The sequence below is a fragment of the Gracilinanus agilis genome, chromosome 1 (assembly GCF_016433145.1).
Source record: "Gracilinanus agilis isolate LMUSP501 chromosome 1, AgileGrace, whole genome shotgun sequence".
NCBI lineage: Eukaryota > Metazoa > Chordata > Mammalia > Didelphimorphia > Didelphidae > Gracilinanus > Gracilinanus agilis.
The window spans coordinates 582,947,064-582,969,180 of NC_058130.1; the positions used below are offsets into that span (position 1 = coordinate 582,947,064).

Consider the following 22,117-nt stretch of genomic DNA (forward strand, 5'->3'; position numbering starts at 1 on the left):
GCGTTTTGGAACCCAAGGCATTGTAGATTTGGTAAAGAAGGTATGGATAGCCCCTGGCATAACAAATATCACCTCCTAAGTCTGTGTAACTTGTACAACTTGCCAAGTGTATAACCAACATATATTTTGCGGAAAAGCATTTGGGGGATATCCTTTAGCCTACACACCCTTTGAATATTTCCAAATTGATTTTATAACAATGCCAAAAGCTGGACATTACAAATTTTTTTTAGTTATAGTAGCCCAGCTAACAAGATGGTTGGAAGCATTCCCAACAGCAAGAGGCACATCAGCGTTTGTAGCAAAAATATTACTAAAAGAAATTATACCTTGATTTGGTTTACCAGCAAGAATTGATTCAGACAGGGGAACACATTTTACAGATTCAGTTTTAGCACAAATATATTCATGTGTAGGAATTACCCCAAAATTTAATGTAGCATACCACCCACAGAGCTCAGGACAAGTAGTAAGAATGAACAAAGAACTAAAAACCATGTTTGGCAAATTATGTACTGAGACTTATTTGAAATGACCTGAAGCTCTACCTTTAGCGTTATTCTACCTTCGAAGTAGGCCAAAGGGAGATCTACACATCTTACCATTTGAGATGCTGTTTGGTCTTCCACCTATTTATGCAAAACCGTTTAACCCTGTATATACATCATTGTTAGGAGGAGATACTACTATTGCCACAAATATAAGAGACCTGCAAATCAAGATAAAAGAACTTCAAGAATCAGGAGCTGTAGTGCAAGTTTGGACTTATAGACTTTTCTCTACATGATTTAAATCCCGGAGATACAGTGTATGTAAAGAACTTCCATTGCACGGGAGCAATTCAGCTGGCCTCGGAAGGTCATTTCAAGTACTTTTAACATTACCTACAGCAATCAAAATAGGAGAAAAGACATCAATGGAATCATTGTTTTCATATGAAAAGAGTACCTTCCATTGAAAATGATTAAATATATCAAGGATAAGACTATAAAAATAACTGGATGCTATTTTCAGTGACTTTGAACTCCTGAACTTATAGTTTGATTTTTAATAAAAGATTTGAATTTTTTGGTACATAAGGGTTTCAGATAGAATGAGTAATATCCAATAGGTAAGTATATAATTTATGTTATGTTATAGGATTTCTGTTTAGAAATAATTATTAACATACTTTTATAGGAATATATAAAATAAGTTAAAATAAGTAAATGGTATGTAAATGATAAAGTGTTGTAAGTGTTGATCAACACTTACCTCATGGGGGGATATTATATCCATCTCGGGGGGATATTATATGTATATAATGTATATATAATGTTCTTGTATTTTTTTATATAGTAACTGTAAGGCGAATTTGGGTTAATATCTTTAGGTTCTTATTTCTATATAGTCAAAATTGTGTTATTCTGTAACTGTAAATATATGTAATTGTATATAAAGTGAGGCTTGCATGTTGTAAGATTTGTTTTGCTTTCTTTCTCTCTTTCTCTTTTCACTTCTCTCTGTGTAGAATATAAGATAGTTTTATTTGAAAGATCCATTGGGGAGACTGGTCTCCCAAAGGATCTCAGGGGGATACGTTAAAAGGAGTTTCTTAATCTCTCCCTCTGTCTCTTTAAGAGGCATAAAAGGAGGCAGGAACAGAACAATTTCTAAGTAAGAGTTAGCAGAGAGCTGAAGATTCCGTTACTTAGGAGATGAGGATCATATATAAGGAGCACCATTGAGAGTATGGGTGCTCCTTTTCTCTGGCTTCCTAGGGAGCAGGAGGTTCTGTGTCGGTCTCTCTCAGTCAAGAGGAACTGGCAGTTGACTTCTGACAGTTTGGATTGAGATACTGATTTAAAGAGGTTATAATAGATTAATGTTCATTGATTAGCTTAGGTAGGTAGTTAGGGAATATATTTCCAGATAGGAGTAGTGTAGTTAAGATAGGTCTGTTCTGGCAGGCAGAAAAACCTGCCCTCAAAGGCAGTTAGATTTAGGATTTCTTAGAAATTTTAGTTAGGATTTGGATTTTAGGCATAGTTATAAGATATTAGAGTGATAATCTTACTTTTATCTTATTTCCTATCTGAACTTCTCCTCAGAATAAACTAAAGTGTTTGTGTTTTATCAAACTGCTCTCTATACATGTGTCAAACTTCTACCAAAATTTTAACCCTTCACAATAGCCTCACACAGAAGGAACTTGCTGATTCACTGATTCAAGGACTGTTGTCCTCCTTCCTATCAGTTTGCCAGAGGATCCACTTGATCACTTTGTCATGATTTCTTTCTTTTCTTCACTTAGAAACTCTTATCTTACATCTTAGAATTGATCATGAGTATTGGTTTCAGGGTAGAAGAGCAGTAAGGCCTAGACTGTAGGGTTAAGTAATTTGCCCAGGGTCACACAGGAAACTTCTGAGGCCAGCTTTGAACTCAGAACCTCCTTTCTCTTGTCCTTGTCCTCTATTTAGCAATCTAACTAGCTACCCCATTTTTTGTGATTTCATGAGGATACCCACATACCTATTAATTGCCAACACATAATCATCCAATACTTTTTGTTCATATTCTTTTGATGTCATCTTTCACTTGGCTGAATAATTCAGTTTTTAGTGCATTACAACCAATTTACAACCAAAAATGTGTCTTTCCATTGTATGTGTATGTATAATTTATTACAATCTAAGTATCATAAATGGGCAGGTTGGTAGTGAAGTGTGTGTAATGACAAGTGTGGAATCAGAAAGACTCATTTTTACGAGTTCAAATTGGACCACAGATACTTCCTAATTGTGTGACCCTAGGCAAGTCTTTTAACCCTGTGTCACTGTAGCCTGGTTAATCCCTACACATTTCTATGATAAGAGGATCTTCAGATCCCCCATTTAATTAAAAAAAGAATAAAGAATTCCTTTCTACAATTCCCCCTGAGATCCTTTGGGAGGCTAATCTCCCCAATGGATCATTTAAACATATCTAACTTATATTTCTAAAAATTCTTGTCAGGGGGGATTGGTAGTATACTTTTTAGTGTAGTGTCTGTTAGATTTAAATTGTTATCTCCAGGTTCTTATTTCCATAGAGTATAATTTTCATACATTCTAAAATTTAGGATTATATTATTTTTAATTGGGAATTGTATTTTTTAAAATCTAAGATTTGAAATCTTTTGAGAGTAAGTTTAGGATTTGTTAACTTCCTGAATCAAGAAAAGTGAACTCTTTTAAGAAGATGCATAAAGAAACCTACACTGCATTGGAAGATCTAAAGTGAACTATGGGAAGTATTGATTAAACTGAAGGTGGTTGAATGCATTTAATGAATGTGAATTTCTTATGCCAAAGGGGATTGCTTCTTATGCCAAAGGGGATTTTTTTGTCAATTTACCTACCTACATTGGTTTTGCTTTCCTTCTCTTTTATTTCCCTTTTCCTTATTATTACTTTCTATTAGTTGGTTAATATTATAGGCACCTTTAACTAGAAGATTTTTAGAAGTGTAAGTATAAGTTAGATATGTTTAACAGATTCATTGGGGGAGACTAGCCTCCCAAAGGATCTCAGGGGGGATTATAAAAAGGAATTCTTTATTCCTTTTTTAATTTAATGGGGTATCTGGAGCTCTTACCATAGAGATTTATAGGGATTAACTGGCCCACAGTGAATGGAAATAGAAACTGGGAAGCCCTTTGCTGAGCTAGTGTCAGTTGCAGGCTGTCAGTTACTGACAGGAGAGGAATCATTTGCTGATAGTTGGTTGGACAGTTGCAGGCAGTTAGGGCTGGGAATTGTAGGGAGGTTGGCTGCTAGGCATGAGTTGGTCATTGAGAATTGGTTGCTGGAGGGGTGGTTGGCATTTAGTTGCAGGAATATAAAGGTGGGCCTGAGCTTACTAGAGGGCTTTTGGTTTTAACCTTTAAAGGGCTTTTTGCCTCTGAGATCTTTAGAGAGCAGGAATTCTGTGTCATAGATAAGGATCTGCTGTCAGTTGGCTACTGACAGCTGGGTAGCTATAGAAAACTGAAGGAGTGAGTGGGTGGTGGCTGTCCATTATCTTAGGGAATTAAGTAGTTAGTAAATAATTTTTAGCTAGATTAGGTTAGATTAGGCCTGGGTTGTGCCAGGCAGAAGAAACTGCCCTCAGAAAACAGTTAGAGGTAGTATTAGGAAATTTAGGTATATTTATAGGGCATAAGATTTGTAATCTCTCTTTCCTTTTTTCTATCTTTCCCTTCTTTACTATGTTCTTTTACTATAATTTTAATTAAACTAAATTGTTAATTGTTAAAAGCTGCTAGAAGTTTTCTTTTTTTAGGCTTAAAGGAATAATATTAATTTACAACTCTTCTATATTCTCATTAAAACTTAAATTATTAAAAGCTGCTCTCTTATTTTGTCAAAACTCCTATTTTAACCCTTATACCGACTTACTCACTTTCCTTTTGGACCTATGATTTTATCATTATAGAAAGCTTCCACTGAGGAAACTTTGTTTCCTACTGAGAATCAGCAAGTATGAAAGTTAATCATTTTTCCTGTATTTTAAATTTGATTTTCTCTGTAAGTGATTTTATTCTGTAGCCTCACATAACAAATCTATGTCTTTTTTCTTTCTTTGAGTAAAGAAGTTCATGAGGTTGCAAAAGTTTAACTTTCTTTGAAATTTAATGCCAAGTGTTTAAGATTTCCAACAATCAGTGTTGTAGAAAAATGGTGAAATATTTAGAGATTCAAAACTCATATAAAACATTCTACTTATATGGGAATTATTATGTCAGTATCACCTATCGGGTTTGTATACTTGAGATCCAGACTAGCTGACCTTGTTGCATCTTTAGCCTCATCCTTGGCAATCAAAAAGGTGGTCTCACTTGATTCCCAAGTGCTATTGAATCTATGTCTCTATCCTTATCAGGGATATTGAGTTGTATCTGGGTCTCAGAAGTCAGGGTCTGAGCATCATCTGAGACCATGAGCTTTTCAACTGACTGGTATTTATGCTTTATACAAAAGAGCTTGATTACTCATATTTCCTTTTCATACACAGTTATTCAGTCAACTATAATTCAGATTATTGTTCACTATTAAATCTATAGTTATAATTTATCACTTAAATCCTGACTATCAAAAAGGGTTGTATACAGAAGACAGAAAGGTATAAAGAGACATAAAACAATGAATACAAACTGTTATAATAAGGCAGCATTCAAATGCAGGACACAGTGCCTGCTTTCCATACTGATTTTTCTTTAAAAATTCAAAATGATTACAAGTTAGTATTCCATAATGGTAACTACCTGTAATATTTCCACAAACTTTACAATGTGATAACTCTGGAGATGATGGAATCTCAAGAACTTTGTTGTTGCATTTACATTAAGAAAATGTATATGATGAAGCTGTAGTAGGGGTGTCCAAGGATAGAGGTGATGCCAAAATTGGCAGCTGTTTAGGTTGGATCCTCTGGAGCACCAGTTTTTGTTGAAGGATATCTATTAAGGTCAAAGGATTTTAGGAAAGGACTTTTGCTGGTAAGATCAGTAAGGTCCCAGTACAGAGATGACAGTGGCTTCAAAGGTTTTTGGCATGTCATAATGTTATTAAATGCTAGAAAAATAAGAAAGCTTAAAATAGGGGTATTCTAGTTAAAGATAGTCTGAAAATCCTTAATGGATGGGAAGATAGGGGTTAGGTCATAATCTGTGTTTATAGATCATCATTTGGTTATTCATAAATCATTATGATAAGGACAGGTGTCTGGCAGTCCAGGGTCATATGTTGAGTACCAATCATCATGCCTAAAATAAGGAATTCATCTTCAGAGTCCTGTAAGCACAGCAACTGTACTCAAAGTACTCTTGATAAGACAGGCTGATGATTGAGTACCTCTGGTCTTGTGGACCCTTTCACCAGGTTGGTAGTTGTGTAGAGAAAAGTTAGTTCAACAAACAGAAAGGTCTCTTACCTGTCCAGAATCACCAGTGAGACAGATGAAATTGTCTCTTTAGGTCAGGTCATTTTGTTTATAAATGCTGTTTGAGTGCTCCAGACATCCAGATTACAGAAACCATCACCAGCCCTCATCATGGTGATTTATGAAGGGTTGTAAGGCAACAGTGTTGGATTTGGATATAGATAGTGTACATAGAATTTTGAACAAAGAACAATTTAAAAAAATGTTATGTCACCCAAAATAGAAGAAACATATACTCTACTGAAAATTGTTCTCTAGTGTGTTACTTAGAGGAAGTTTGGAGCATTATTTTTTTTTCTCCAGTCCTTTGTTTAGTGCAGTTTTTTCTTTTCTTTTTTTTTTAACCCTTACCTTCCATCTTAGAGTCAATACTGTGTATTGGCTACAAGGCAAAAGAGTGGTAAGGGTAGGCAATGGGGGTCAAGTGACTTGCCCAGGGTCACACAGATGGGAAGTGTCTGAGGCCAGATTTGAACCTAGGACCTCCCATCTCTAGGCTGGCTCTCACTCCACTGAGCTACCCAGCTGCCCCCAGTTTAGTGTAGTTTTGATAACGTGGTCTGAAAAGAAGGCATTTAATATTTCTGCTTTTCTATATTTGGTTGTAAGGCTTTTAGGTCCCATTATATGATCAATTTTTGTGAAAGTGCTTTCCATTCCCATTCAGCTTTCTCCAGAGTTCTATCAAGTTTAACTTTTCTAAAATTCTGTTCAACTCCTTAATTTATTTCTGTTTATTTTTTGGTTTGATTTATCCAGTTCTGAGAGGAAGGTTAATGTCTCCTACTAATATGGTTTTATTGTCTTATTTCCTCTTGTAACTCATGTAGTTTCTCCTTTAGGAGTTTAGATGGTATGCCATTTGATGCATATATGTTTAGTGCTTGATATAACTTTGTCAGCTTTGGTTCCTTTATTGATATGAAATTAAGATGGAACATTATTGTGGCTTTACATATTTAATTTTGCTATAAGAGATGAAAAGGGAGATACAAATTTTTTTAATATAAGGCAGAACTGAGAGAGTGACAGTAGAATGACAGAATGCTTTGGTTTGGCTTGAATTTGACTTAAATGGTTTTCTATGGGAAATTGAGTCAGAAGAGACCTATCTCTGTCTTCTAATATTCCTCCCCATCTGTTAACCCATGACAGACAAATTGTGGTAGGAGCCATCTATATCCATAGGTCATTCATCTTGAGTGGTTTGATAGGCCTCATAAGAAATTTGACATTCATACCTGAAAGGAAAACCTTAGAAGTATTTTAGAATAAGGTCCTCAACATTCTGTCTCAAATAGCAAAGTCTTAAGATAAATGTGTAAAATCTTGATAAAATGTTAACATGTGAATGTCATAAAAGATTATATTTGAGTGTAAGGAAAAGAGGTAGTAGTGGTGGACTGAGATTAGAGATAGCAACTACAAAAAGTACAGATTTTGACACAGCAATAACACTTTTGCCAGTAGCAAATAGGTAAAAAATGAAATAAAAGAGAATTTGAACAAGAGGTTGAATAGAGGGATGGCAAAAAATGATCTGAAATCAAAACTAACTAAAGAAATACTAAAGGTGGGAGACATTTTAATTTCTCAGAAAGAGTCATTTAACAACTCCACAGCTTTAAGGATTGGAAAGTATTCAGTCAAGTTATTTAAGAAGTCCTAAAGAGCCATATAGACAACAGTAAGTACATGAATATTATTATTAAAATGAAAAATAAGGTGAATATGAGAAGTTTTCAAAGTAGAATTTCTGTGGTATTTTAAAGAATTGGACCAAGATTTATGGTGTTAATCAAATCTTTGATTAGCAGATAGGTTAATTTTACTAAGCAGATATTCAAAATAGAAAGCTATTTTCAAAGTAAAAACATTGGCCAAGTCTCATTTTATTTTATCAGTATGAAAATCATTTATGATAGTTTAACAGTCTCAAAACCCTTTAAATATTGAGGTCAACATCATAGTGATATAGATTTTACATTTCAGTTAACTTTCTGCAGTTTATCAACATTTATAACTTAAACTTTCAAACAGAGGTGAGCTTTTATATCACCAAATTTTCCCATTCACACCACATTAAAACTATATCACCATTATAACATTTCAATTTAATCTTTTCGTATAATTGGACCAACAGACACTTCCTTAGTCTTATTCAGTTACAGGGTTAAGATGTATTTGAAATAAAACAAGAGTAACAGGAATATGATAGTGCTATGATCAGGCTTATAGGGAAATAGTTTTGTACTAGTTTAGATAAATTTACATTTTTGCACTATACAATATAATTCAGAAATCACTGTAGACAGAAAATAATTATCAGAAAAACTTAATTCCAAATCATACCAGGCAGCACATTATATGCCTAATATTTGCCAAATCTATCTCAGATTATTGAAACTCATAAAATTGACAGTAAGATATCAGAGAACAAAATCTCTTCAATTCTCAACCAGGTAGGTCTCAGGATTAACATTGAAATACATACATAAAACAGGTTTGATATTTAATTTTAGCTTCTCTTTATATCAAATTCCTCAGAATCACATTAGTATCTAAAGAGTATATAATCTGATAAAATCTGATGGAAATAAAAACTTTTCTTTTTAGACAGATTGCCAACCCTGAATTATGATTTCCATATTCAGAACCTGAAAGTTTTCTAAATTTCAAATTCTAAACATTAAGCGCACAATTCAGAAATAAAATTTGTCCTTTTCAAAAGCAATCCAAATTTAATATTTATCTTTTGTCTTTGGTCCTTCTCACTGTCCATTTATTGATAACGGAGAGAAAAAAAGTATGTGTGTGTATATATGTACACACACGTGTGTGTGTGTGTGTGTGTATATATATATATGACCACACATATTATATTTTACAATTTTAAAAGTTTTAACTGTTTACAGTCTTTTCCTCTTGCCTAATCAAATTGAGAGTAAAAGACAGAGCTAAGTAAAATTGGAAAGCATTTGCTAATATGAGTCGATAACAAAGCACAGGCAGCACAAATAAAGCAGATTAGTACAAACACAAATAATTTAAGGGAAGCTCATATACCAGTCAACCCTTTTTGCTCAGATTCTTCTTTTATCATTTTCTTCTCTGGGTTCCTCTTGTCCTGTTGGTCTAAACTCAAATTGATTCTGACACTGCTCAGACTTCTGAAACCTGTTTTGCTCTGATCTTAATCTATAATGATTCTGAAACTTTTTCCCCTGGACTCTTTCTTTCTGCCTTTCTGCATTCTTTCCAGAGTAAAAAATAGCCCAGGTACTTGCCTCTTTTTGTCTTTGACATATATTATAATGCTATTGTAAAGATGATTTTTATTTCTGGTTTAGTTTTACTTATCTCTTTTTTTGAAATTTTTCCTCTCAAATATAATAAGCTCACTAATGTTCTTTTTGTTTTATCCTGGAGTTATTTTGGAAATAATTCCTAATTTCAGAGGAAGACTTGATTAGCTAAAAGCTGTAGTTAGAATTCTTGCTTCTCTGAGGTTAATGAGATATCTAGCCCTGCAGACCTCTTAGCTCCTTTGCAGAGGTAATCATATTACTGACTTGATGTTTCCTTATTCTCCTGAAAGATTTCCTGAAACTTACTGAAATTTTTTGGCCTGACTGTGCATGCTTCCACCCTGCTAATCAGTAGCTCTTTTCCTTGCATAAAGCTGCCATAGTCTGCAGGATTGTTTGGATCCCAATAGGGATTCTGTGTTGGCCATTTCTGGGCATTTTGTTCATGCTGAATGCCTGCTATTACTAACCTGTTAGTTGCTTATAATAGCAGCATTCTTTTCTCCTGGGGAAAGAAGTGTATCAAGAAAGTCAGTAATATCTCCCCAGTTTGGATTAAAATCTCTAAATATAGCTTAAAAATGGTTCATGACTGCTATAGATTCCTCATCAAACTTTGAGGTAGTCTTTCCAAATAGATAAATCAGAGAGGTTAAGAGGGTGGTGAACTCTTATTAACCAACCTTGTGTTATTTTGAACAATCCTTTCTCTTAATGGAAAAATCCCTCCTGTCTCCTCACACTGATGAGATTATTCTGGATGACATGGAAAAAAGGCAGAGCTGTCAGTAGGACTACTAGGCTTCTCTGTCTTTTCAGGGTTATTGGGCATTCTGGTCCTTTCTGTCAGGAGTCTTCTTAGGGGATTTCTGAACTAGTTTAGTTTTATTCTTTTCTGTATGAAATTATTTAGATAATTCAGCCCAACAATACTGATATTCCATTTGCCTAGGCTGTTTTATCTAAAGGGCCAGCCTAAGATCCTTTAGAACATCATAATTTAGAGAACCATAAATTGGCCAGAAAAGCTCATCTGGTAAGGTTTTTTTCAACTGTGTTTGACCAGATCTCACTTCACTTAATAGTTCTAATCTTTGCCATTCTTGGCTGCATGGAGAATTGTCCCCATGTCTTGAAAACCTCAGTGGATTCTGAAGTAGAACAGAGTTCAATAAGTTCCTAAGTCTGATTTCTTCCCTAAATAAGGCTAATCATCAAAAGATACAGTACTATTGATAGATGAATACAAAATTCTTAAGTGTAGTCCCTATAGATTCTGTTTGGCTGTGCCCAATTATCTAACTATTTAATTAGCTTACTTAAAAACACTGTAAAATTTCAAAAACTTCTCTTCAGTTCAAACCACTGGTACAGTTTATTTTTAACTGACAGACAAATACTCTTAATTGGGATCTGGTCCTGTGGGGTGCCAGTCTGTAAAAGAAAAATACTAGACAAAGATCTGAGTTAATTTGATTTTATTGTGAAAGTTACAGACACAATGTTAGGATCTCCAGGCATATCTAGCATTGTCTCTGACTGAGCTTTTCAGCTAACATGTAGTTATTATACTTTATGCAAAAGAGCTAGATTACACAAATTCCCTTTAGAGGGAGGTTGGCCAAACTGTATCTTCCTTCCTCTGGAGATTGAGCATTCATCTACTTTCTCTTGAGTTAGGGTGTCTTTTCTGTAAGGCAGATTTACATAGCCACCTGTTCCATATATGGTGATATAATGACAGTTAAGCCCATTCTGTAGCTAAAAGAGTTGTCATAAACTGATAGCCACAGGAACATTTCGATAAATTCCAAAATGCTAAAGGAATGTGCAATCTCTCCTTGTCAAGGATATCTTACAAGAAACTATAGAGAATTTTTATTATTTTACTCTATGATTATGATTTTCATTTACAGATATTCAATCTACTAATAACTAGGATTATCACTTATTATTAAATCATTAGAATACTGAATATCACATGGGATTGTGTAAAGAGGATGTAAAGGTATAAATGGCTTGAAAACAATGAACATAAACTGAGTGGAGTTGCTTAAGTTATCCTTTTCACTCTTCATTCTCATGATCCTATCCAATCCTGTTCTTCTCTTCTGTGTTTATAAAAATGAATTGTATCTTCAAATCTGATTCTTTGGCATAAACTGAGGTGAGTTATTGACCCTCTTAATGACAGCTATATGTGTCACTGATAATATTTTGGTTGGGGAGAATTTGCCTCAGTTTACCTTTTTTATAGAATTTCACTCATGACACTACTTAATCTTAGAGAATTGCCTATGGCATCATGTGATTAAGTGACTTGCTTAAGGCCACATAGCCAATGTTTGTCTGAGCCCAGATTTTCCTATGTTAGACTGTAAAATTTGCTCCTTATTTATTAACCTTTTCAGTTTTTCATGGTTGTCATCTGTTAATGTTATCTTAAAACCAATATTCTTAATCTTTTTGCTTTGCTGGACCCCTTTGGCAGTTTGGTGAAGCCTGTGGACACCTTTTTATGCTTTATATTTTAACTTTGAGGAAAAGCTTAGTTTACTGTGAAGTTAATGAAGGATTTAGGTATGTGTGGAAGAATTAATTTGGTTTGAGAAATGTCTTTTACAGTTGTTTATAAAGGCTCTTGGCAGCTAGGGGTGCAGTACCAGTTCTGGAGTCAGTAAGATTCATCTTCTTGAATTCAAATCAGGCCTCAGACACTTCCTGGTGTGTGACCCTGGGCAAGTCACTTAATCCTAGTTGTCTCAGTTTTCTTATCTGTAAAATGAGCTGAAGAAGAAAATGACAAACCACTCCAGTATCTTTGCCAAGAAAATCACAAATGGAAAGTTGGACACAACTTAAAAGGACCGAAGAACAACATAAAGACTTTTTGTTTTAGTCTCTTTTGTTTTAAGAAATCAAGGTTGTTTAATTAAAGTTACAATAAAGTCAGAATTTATTTAATTGTTTTGAGGTTATTGCTTCCATCTTACTCCATAGCTTAAAAGCATGTGTTTTAAATCATTATATCTTAGTGGAAATAGCCAAAGAAAAATTTTAAAGATATATTTGAGTATGGATTCATTAACTAGTGCTTATGTCACATCCATTGCTCAAACTATCAAAATACTCATTTTTGAATGCTGTAATTACAGAATCTTTGAACCCAATCCTGCAGCTGATTTAAGGCACTGAAATCCTGAGTTTTTCTTAGTTTTCCATGCTTACTGAAAAATAGTAGTGTAAAGATGGGAAAGTTTAAAATTGAGCATTTGAGATTTCTTTTGAAATATGACTCTTAGCCTTCTACTTTTAGCTATTGGCAGTAATCTAAGTAGGTGCCCAAGTTTAAAAAAATTTTTTTTTTTATGATCTTGTTTTCCATCTTAGAATTGTTAAGTATTGGTTCCAAGGCAGAAGAGTGATAAGCGCTAGGCATTTGGGCTTAAATGACTTGTCCAAAAGTGAATTGAATCCAGAATCTCCTGACTCCAAGCTTGGCTATCTTTCCACTAAGCCACCTTGCTGCCTCTGGGCCTAAGCTTTAAATATTGGTTATTAAATTTAGGAGATGAAAGTTTGGGTTTCTAAAGAAAAAGCTAATGTTTCAGTTTTTTTAACCTACTCAATCATTGAATGAATCATTTAACAAAATAGTTCTGCAATCTATGATATAAGTATTTGAAAGGGCTTTGTTTTGTTGTTTGGGTTTTGTTGTGGCTGGGGAAACTGAGTCCACCAGCATGTCTCAGGGGTCCCTCTCCCTTACTTCCTGGCGTGGAATTGGTCTTGAATGGACCAATCCCACGCTAGGGGGAGACTATGCCCCCTACTTCCATGTGCAGGATTGGTCTAGATAAGGACCAATCCTGTGCCTAGGAAGACCTTTGAATTGAACTTGATTCAAAGTTGAGAAAGGTAGTGCCGGGGAAACTCTGGTTGCCTTTTCTTTCATAAAGTTTTTAAAAAAGATCAAAGGATAGAGTTTTTTCTTTTAGCATCTTAAGTTGCTTGCTATTTATGTGTTCCTTTGTCCTGAAAAGCCTTATTTTTATGTAGAACAAGTTTTCATTGTTAAAAACACTATGATTTGGTTAGTATGAAACAATACTTCGGTTTAATAATCCCTTTGAAATATATCGTGAGGATCCTTGGAAAATATCAACTTATTTTGACCTATCAAAAAACTATTGATAAACTATTTCTTCTACACTCTTTACTTCCTTACCTATCGTTGGAGTTTTAGTTATATAATATAATAATTTATATTAATATATAATAAACTTTTAAAAGTAGTGGTCATTAAGATATACAATAGTCAAAAATTTCTTTTAAATGTATAAAAAGGTATCTTAAAAAAAATAATAACATTTTATTAAGTGATTATTTTATCTTAGGCACTATACTAAGCACTGGAGATAGGAAAGCAAAAAAATAGGCCCTCCTCACAGGGAGCTCACATTCTAAAGGGGGAGAAAACATGCTAACAATTATGTACTCAGAAGATATATAAAAATATAGTCAATTGGAGGTAATCTTACTAGTAGTGGGAGAGCTTTGGAAAGGCCTCTTGCAGAAGGTAGGATTGATCTGAAACTTGAAGGAAGCAAAGAAAGCCATTATATGGAAGTAAGCAGGGAGAACATTGAAGATATGGCCAATAGCCAGTGAAAATGCCCTGAGTTGGGAGATATAGAGCAGGTTGTTCAGAGAACAAGGAAACCATTGTTAATTGATCATGAAAGGGTTAAAAAGGTTGGAAATGGATTATAACAGAAGATTTTGCATGTGATCCCAGATTATTTGAGATTGACCGGAGTTTGAGGATGAGAGTGATGTAGTTAGATGCTTTAAAAAGATCTCTTTGGCAGCTTAATGGAGAATGAATTGAATTGGGGAGAGAGTTGAGGCACATAGACCAACTATTAGAATATTGCAGTAGTCTTAAGTATTAGCAGGTGAATGGAAAGATGCGGGTGTATATAAATGATATTTTTATGGTAGAATTAATAAGACTAGGTAAAAGGTTGGGTATGAGGGGTGACAGAATGAGGAGTCAAAGATGACACCAAGTTTTGGGACTTCTTTTAGTGGTAGTGCCTTTGATGGTAAGAGTGAAGTTAGAAAGAAGAGAGGGTTTGGGAAAAAATAGTTAGATTTTTTTTTACATATTGAGTTCCAGATATCTATAGGATATCCACTGTGAGATGTTAAGTGGGTAATTGGAGATAGGAGTTTAGGGATGGATAAGTAAATATGAAATTTATCTGCATAGAAATGACAATTGAAGTCATAGGAGCTGATGAGATCACCAAGCAGGATAATGTAACAGGAGAAAAAGGCCCATTGCAGACTTAGCTGACATGATTTGTATGGAAATCTAGCAAGGAAGACTGAGAAGTGTTAAAGAAGAAAAAAAAAAACTGGCAAGTGTGTGTCATGAAAACTTAGCAAGAAGAGCATCAAGAAGAAGAGGGTAACGATGAAGACTGAGAAAAAGTCCTTAGGTTTGGCCATTAAGAGATCATTAGTAACTTTGGAGAGAGCAGTTTCATTTGAATGATGAGGTCAGAAGCTAGGTTGCCGAGAGTTTACATTTGAGTAAGAGGAAGGAAAGTATTGATTATGGACAGATTTCTCAAGGAGATTAGCCACAAAAATGAGGAGACATATAAGATGATAGATGACAAGAATAGTTGCATCAGATGGGGATTTTTAAAAGTATTTTTTCTTAATGATAACATTATAGGCAACATAAAAGCAGCTATTAGGGAGATTGTGAAAATAAGTGAGAATGGAAATGATAGAAAGAGTAATCTTCTGGATAAGATAGAATTGAATAGGTTGAAGGATGCACATTAGAAGGTTTATCATGGCACAGAGGGCCACTTCTTAATTTGAGACAGCCTTCAAGGAGATCTTTGAGGAAGAAATCTTAGTGATGTGGAATGAGAAGGAGCTCTCAATGAAATCTGATTCAAGAGAGAAGAGAAAGGGGACATTGAGACTTGAGTCAAGAAAAGGCTTGGAATCAGTCAGTGTGGCAATGGGGTAGTTAACTCTGTTTTGGAGGTATGAAAAAAATTGCCTTGCTATAGGGCGGTTTCTTTTAAGATTATGTGACATACATTTGTAATGGACCCAGTACACTGCTTTGTGATTTTCCCCCCTTCTTTCCTTCCACTCAGCAATATCTGACTGGGAATTCATGCTGTGGAGAGTGGTAGTAATCCAAGTTTGGGGCTTGATAAGGCATAATTGAGTATAGGATGAAAGACTAGGGACTAACCTGGATAATCTATAGGTTTAGATTTGAAAGAAGATACTGAGGTATAAACAGTAATAGCGACTTTTGTCTTCTTTTCATGAAAGTGATTGCTGATACCCTAATAGTATTAAAATTGGCTGAATATTCCTTTATGAAGTCACTTCCATTTTGTTGTCTAGGTCATTCCTCTTAAATGTGGATTTTGGGAACTTGAATTGAATTTTCCTACAGAAATAATTCATACAAATAATTTAGGAATGTAGACAACCTCACAAAAGTGTACTTTGCCCATTATATGGCTGAAATATTTTTCATAGTTCTTTAGGTTCTAATGAACATTTATCATTGTTTCTATGGGGAAATGTGTTCTAAATTCTAAATCGGGAAGCCAAGAACATATCTTTTCCTCTGAGATCCCAGTGACAAGAAGGTCTTTCCCACCTGGAGTAGGGTTTCTCTATCAATTCTTCTCTTCTTTTCTCTCATTTACACAGATAAATATGTAGAGAGATAGATACACACACACTCTTATATGTTCTACCTTGTTCCTAACTCAGAAAATGAGGGAGATTACATGGAGTGGGGGCTCCCAGGGTGGAAACAGGAGTGGGAAGATTTTGGAATTGAAAGGTAGAAGGAAGATCAGGGACTCTGGCAACTGAGCTTACAGGCCTAGGACTTTTTTTGGGGAGGGGTGTTAGATGGTGGGGTGTGTGTGTGTGTGTGTGTGTGTGTGTGTGTGTGTGTGTGTGTGTGTGTTAGAAGGGNTGTGTGTGTGTGTGTGTGTGTGTGTGTGTGTGTGTGTGTGTGTGTGTATCTGTGTTAGAAGGGTTAGAAGTAGAGAAAGGAGGAGTGCTCTGGGTAGAAGGAAAGGAAGAAGGAAGGTGTTAGAAGTGGAGGCTTCATTGACAGCTGCTTCTGCAGGGCTTGTGGAGTGAAGGCATCGTCTTGAATGGAATTACTTGCAACAGACTACCAGTGTCTCATTTATTTAGTAAAAGCAAGAATTTAGGCTGAATAAGGGGACGACAGTTTTCATTATTTTGAATAGGTCACTTGTAAATCAAGTATTCCTAAGTAGTACACTACTGACATTTCTCATAGAGAAAGTAGAACAAAAAATAAAGCTAATTTTACTGTTATGCTTTATATAAATATTATGTATTTCAGGCCACACTTTTTCAACCTTCACCTCTCCAACAGACAGAAACCTCAGCAACTTCATCAGCAAGTCAACAAGGCCCACAGGCAGTGACTGATGTCATCCAGCAGCTTTTGGAGCTGTCGGAACCAGGGCAAGTTGAAACAAATCCATCTCCACAACCAGGCCAGCAATTAAATATTGCAGTGGGAATCAATCAGGACATTTTACAGGTGAATCATGTTTACATAGAATTATGAAAAAAACTTTAATATTTACCTAATTAAAGTATCTAAATTTTAAAAACAACAATAATTTTGAATATACCATCTACTAAGTTATTGAGGGATCAATACTTGCACTCAGTAAATGTATGTGTGTGAGTGAAAATCCATATAATTTTATTTAAAATTTTCTACTTAGTAGAAAGGTTTGTCAAACAAGTATATTGGCAAATTTGGTAAAATAGCATTCATTGCCATTATTTAAAAAAAACAAAACCCTTACTTTCCAAATTAGAATCAATTCTACGTATTGGATCTATGACAGAAAAGTGGTAAGGGCTAGGCAATGGGGGTTAAGTGACTTGCCCAAGGTCACAAGCTAGGAAGCGTCAGAGACTAGATTTAACCCAAGACCTCCTATCTCTAGGGTTGACTCTCAGTCCACTAATACACTTACCCTCTATTGCTGTTATTTCAGAGGGATTTTAGGAATGCCTTACTGAAGATCTTTTTCCAAGTTTGGTTATGAGTATTGCTATTTCTTTTGTCTCTCTCTCCTCTCCTCCCCTTTTCTCCTCTCCCCTCCCTTCTCCTCTCCACTGAACCACCCTGCTGCCCCCAATTTTAAGCCAAACATAAATTTTTCATTCAAAGGAATTCTTTGTTAGTGTATAATTTGAATAAACATCATAGGGTACATAAGGAGAAGGGAATCTTTTCAAGTCTTCCCCACTTATTTATTTAACCTCTCCATCCACATTCTTCAGTCACTAATATACATCTTCTCTATTCTGTCTTCATTGTTAATAATTCTTCTTAGCGGATGCTTCATGGCTAATCAAAGTATCACACTGATTGGAAAATAGTACTTTAAAAATAGTATTGTTTCATAAATCCCCCTCCTCCCCCATTACTCTAGGTAAGTGTATGACTAATTCACTTTAGTAGTTTTCTGAAATTCTGAAAACCAAATTAATTTTAATCCATTTTTTGCAGAAATTTAAGTGAATATTATTTAATACTTAAATGGGAGTGGGTTCAATTATATAATCAAGCCAGCAGGATGTCATGACTCTAGGAAGGTTGTGGTTTACTACTTTACAGTGGTCACCTTAGAAGTATGAACTTCTGTTTTCAGTAGATCAGAACTATAATTTTAAGAAACAAATAATATTGTTACTTGGAGGGTATTACTTTGGTAGTCAAATTTGGATTCTTATATTAACCTTTTAGTTTTGTTCTGTCTTAGCAAGCCTTAGAAAACAGTGGGCTGTCTTCAATTCCAGTTGCAGCACATCCTAATGACTCCAACCAAACTAAGACTCCTGCATCTCAGATTCAAAATCCAGATATTCACAGTGTTTCAAATGAGCCACCAGACCCTACAGAAGCAGAACAAGATAAAGAACAGGAAACTTCAGATAAATTGGATAAGAAAGAAAAGAAGGTTATAAAGAAGAAGTCACCATTTCTGCCTGGTAATTTTAGTAACACTTTAGTATTTGGATCTACTTTTAATTAACTTTGGATAATAGCAAACTGTTCTTAATCATTAGGAAAAAAATATTTTTCTTTTCTTTTTTAGAGCTAGATTATATGTGTGATTCATCACCAAAAGTTAAATAGCAAGATTTTTATTTGTTAACCTTTTTATTCAATAGACAATTCTTCACATATATAACTATGCACATATATACTTTTATTTTGTGATCTTGTTTCATACATGCATATACATACATATGTATATTTAACTATTAATAAGATCACCATTTTCCTATGTTTGAGATCTCAGAGTTATCTTTAGGATCACAGATTTAGAGTTGAAAGGGACCTGAGAAGACATCTAGTTAAACTAGTTTTATGGATCAGTGAATTGATATCCAAAGTGTTAATTTGCCTGGGGTCATAGAGGAAGTAATAGGCAGGATCTGAAGCCAGTTCTTCCCAGTGCTTTTTCTGTTGTGCTTTTCTTAATGGCCTACTATGTTGAGGGAGATGCTAGCAGCTGGCAGAATAAGGAACAACTTCATGTAGAATCTAATGCTTGAGAAGAATTAAAAGAAGGTTTCTGAGAGGGGGAGAATAAAGAGGCAATGTATTCTAAGCATGGGGAGGACACCTAAAATGTAGATTTCTTAAGTGCAGGGACTTTTTAATTTTTGTCTAGTAGACAATAAATGCGCATTGATTTCATTAATAGAAATATTGATATCTTGAGAAATAACTTTTTATTTCAATTTTTTTAAAAGAAAAGATTAATGTGACTATGTCTGGAAATTCATTTGCCAGGAGAGTTGGCTTACCTGTGTTGGACTGCCAAAATTTGTTCTGCTAAAGTTTCTTCTAGCTCTGGTTCTCTGATTTCCTGTGTTCTCTATTAGGAAAGTTAAAGTAGTCTAAAGTTTGCTTAGCTGGACTGATTTATTTTCATATGTACATGCTTAATTTTTTATTCTCCTATACAGGTTCAATTCGTGAAGAGAATGGGATAAGATGGCATGTGTGTCCATATTGCACAAAAGAATTTAAAAAACCCAGTGACCTAGTGCGCCATATTCGAATTCATACTCATGAAAAACCATTTAAATGTCCACAGTGTTTCCGGGCTTTTGCTGTGAAGAGCACTCTTACTGCTCACATAAAAACTCACACTGGCATCAAAGCATTTAAGTGCCAATACTGTATGAAATGTTTTTCCACCTCAGGAAGTTTGAAAGTTCATATCAGACTTCATACAGGTAAAAATTAAACTTATATCCTATTTGACATCCTAAAAAAAGATAACATGGTATAGCATCGTTTTTTTCCCCTTCACTATATCTATCTATCTATCTATCTATCTATCTATCTATCTATCTATCTATCTGCCAATAAAATTCAACATCTTGTGTTTTTTTCCCTAGAAGATTATAAAGGAAGAACACTTTTATGTTTTAGTTCCCAGTTATATGTTTGAATTTTTTAAAAGATGAAGACACATAGCCTTTCAGTCTGCATTAATAATGTATATATTAAGGGATCTTGAATCAGTAATAACAATAATAAAAAATATGATCACCTTATAAATATTAACACTACAGAAGCATGAATTACAATTCTTATTGTTGTATTATGCTTTTTCTCTTTTGAAGGCAAGTTTCACATCTATCCTATGGTAGTTTTATTACTTAATTTGTTATATTTTGCTCTTGAACTGTATAACAACCTAATGACTTGACTAGGAGATTGACACTATGCAGAAAACCAGAGGCAGAGATACTGTCTCACATAGAACCCTTAAAGATTAATGCTGTTTATGAATCATAATATCAAAGTATAGCAGCAGATTGCTGTTTATTTTTCCAGATTATGAATTTAGATAAATAGATTTATTTTTTACTGATGCCATATTTTGAACATTTTAGTGTTCAGATACTAATTAATTTTATTTCCCTGGAATATCATCATAGGCAGATGATAGAATTGAGCCTGAAATTTACCTAATATTCATTTCAGAGAGTTAACTTGTTTTTATGTATTACAATCCTCTGCTCTCAAACATCTATTCCTCTTAGAGGACATAATAGTTTCCTTTTCAAGCTACAGAGAAGAGAAAAAAAGGCCACCAGAAATCATCTTTTTTTTTTTTTTTTTTTTTTTTTAAATCCTCACTGTCTGTCTTAGAATCAATACTGAGTGTCATTTTTAAGGTAAAGGAATGGTAAGGCAATCGAGGTTACTTGACCAAGATCATATAGCTAGGAAGTATCTGAGGTTAGATTTGAATTCAAGACCTCTTATCTCTAGGCCTGGTTCTCTACCCATTTAGCCACCTTGTTGGCCTTGGAATAGTGGTTTTATTGCCTCCATGACGTTGTCTTTGTGAGAAAAGTCCTACACCATACGGTCTCCATTTGCAAGGCTGCTATACAAATTAGAGAATTAAACTAACACTACAGTTTCAGTGCTTTATTATATGCGAATTTGAAGTTAATGATAATGTCTGTATTTCGGTTTCATCTCATAATGAGAGAAATCTATAGTTCTAGGAAACATCAGGTTGTAACATGTTAGTAGTAATTTGTTAATATCTCTATGGTGAGGTCAGAAGCTAGATAACAAACTGGTACAAAGTTGTTTGTTTCCTTTTTGTTTGTTTGATGAAGTGGATGATAGGATGGTAGCTTGAGGAGATGATAGGATTAAGTGAAGATTGTTTAAGGATATGGGACATATTCAGATATTTATAAACCAATGAAAAAGAAGCAGTATATAAAGAGATTGAAGATTAGAAAATGAAGAAAATGATCAAAGATCTGTTTCCTCTGGAGGAAATAGATAAAGAATGAATTGGGGGCTCAAGTTGAGAGACTTGACTAAGTAGAAGTGTCATATCTTCTTCAGAAATTAGATCAAGAGAGAGAATAGAGGATGATATCTGAAGGCTTTTGAAGTATGGAACAGGAGAGAAGAAAATTGGAGCCTCTATATTTTCTCTGTAAAATAAGAGTTGAACTGCTCTTCTTAAGGAGGAGTGAAGAAATAAGAAGTTTGATCTCTAGTAGTACTTTTGCATTCGAAAGTAATATGTATTCTTTATCTTGTATGTCTTCTAATTTGTATATTAGTAAAAAAATTAATACTCATAGGAATAAATGTCAGCAATAATTAAGTATGTGGGGGATGAGATTCAGTGTGTAATTCTCAGAGTAATATTTGGCTTGTAATTCCAATTTTTAAGACCCCGTAGTAGTACTATTCCTTAGAGTAGAGCTGCCCCTTCCTCCACCTCCCTATAAAATTTTTAGTTTTCCTGACCTATTTTCAAAAACCTTGAGAAGAGTTTATCTGTACCTTGGGAAGAAAGCCAAACTATAAGATAAGCTGAATGAGGGAAAGTACGGTGAATTTCAAAAGTACCATTATGGTCCCAGACTGGGAATCCCATGATAGTCATGGTTTTTTTCTTGATCATGGGGGTCTTTATGAGTCTGTAATATTGAAAATCATGTGCTCAAGACTATAAACGTCAAAGGCACCCCCTATTCCCCCCCATGGGATTGGACTGAGGGGAGGAGGAGAATGTTGTATCAGGATTATTATAAAAGTTTGTGATTGTACCTAGAAGAAGAGAGGACATTTTTGCCCTGAGCAAGCCACTTGTGTGGGCAGAATCCCTTTTCCTTCTTTTCCCCTCCCCTAACCCCACCCTTCCTCTGTCCCCCCCCCCCCC

The 22,117-nt window shown here is 34.7% G+C and overlaps 1 protein-coding gene across 1 annotated transcript in view; it reads left to right on the forward strand.

Annotated features, from left to right (window-relative positions):
• The window catches only part of ZNF236 (zinc finger protein 236), a 214,280-nt gene that overhangs the window by 62,587 nt on the left and 129,576 nt on the right, over positions 1 to 22,117 (forward strand). Inside the window, exons 8-10 of the mRNA XM_044683430.1 lie at positions 16,711 to 16,914; positions 18,155 to 18,383; positions 19,371 to 19,643. Of these exons, the coding sequence (XP_044539365.1) occupies positions 16,711 to 16,914; positions 18,155 to 18,383; positions 19,371 to 19,643 (706 nt within the window). The remainder of the gene's footprint in view (positions 1 to 16,710; positions 16,915 to 18,154; positions 18,384 to 19,370; positions 19,644 to 22,117) is intronic.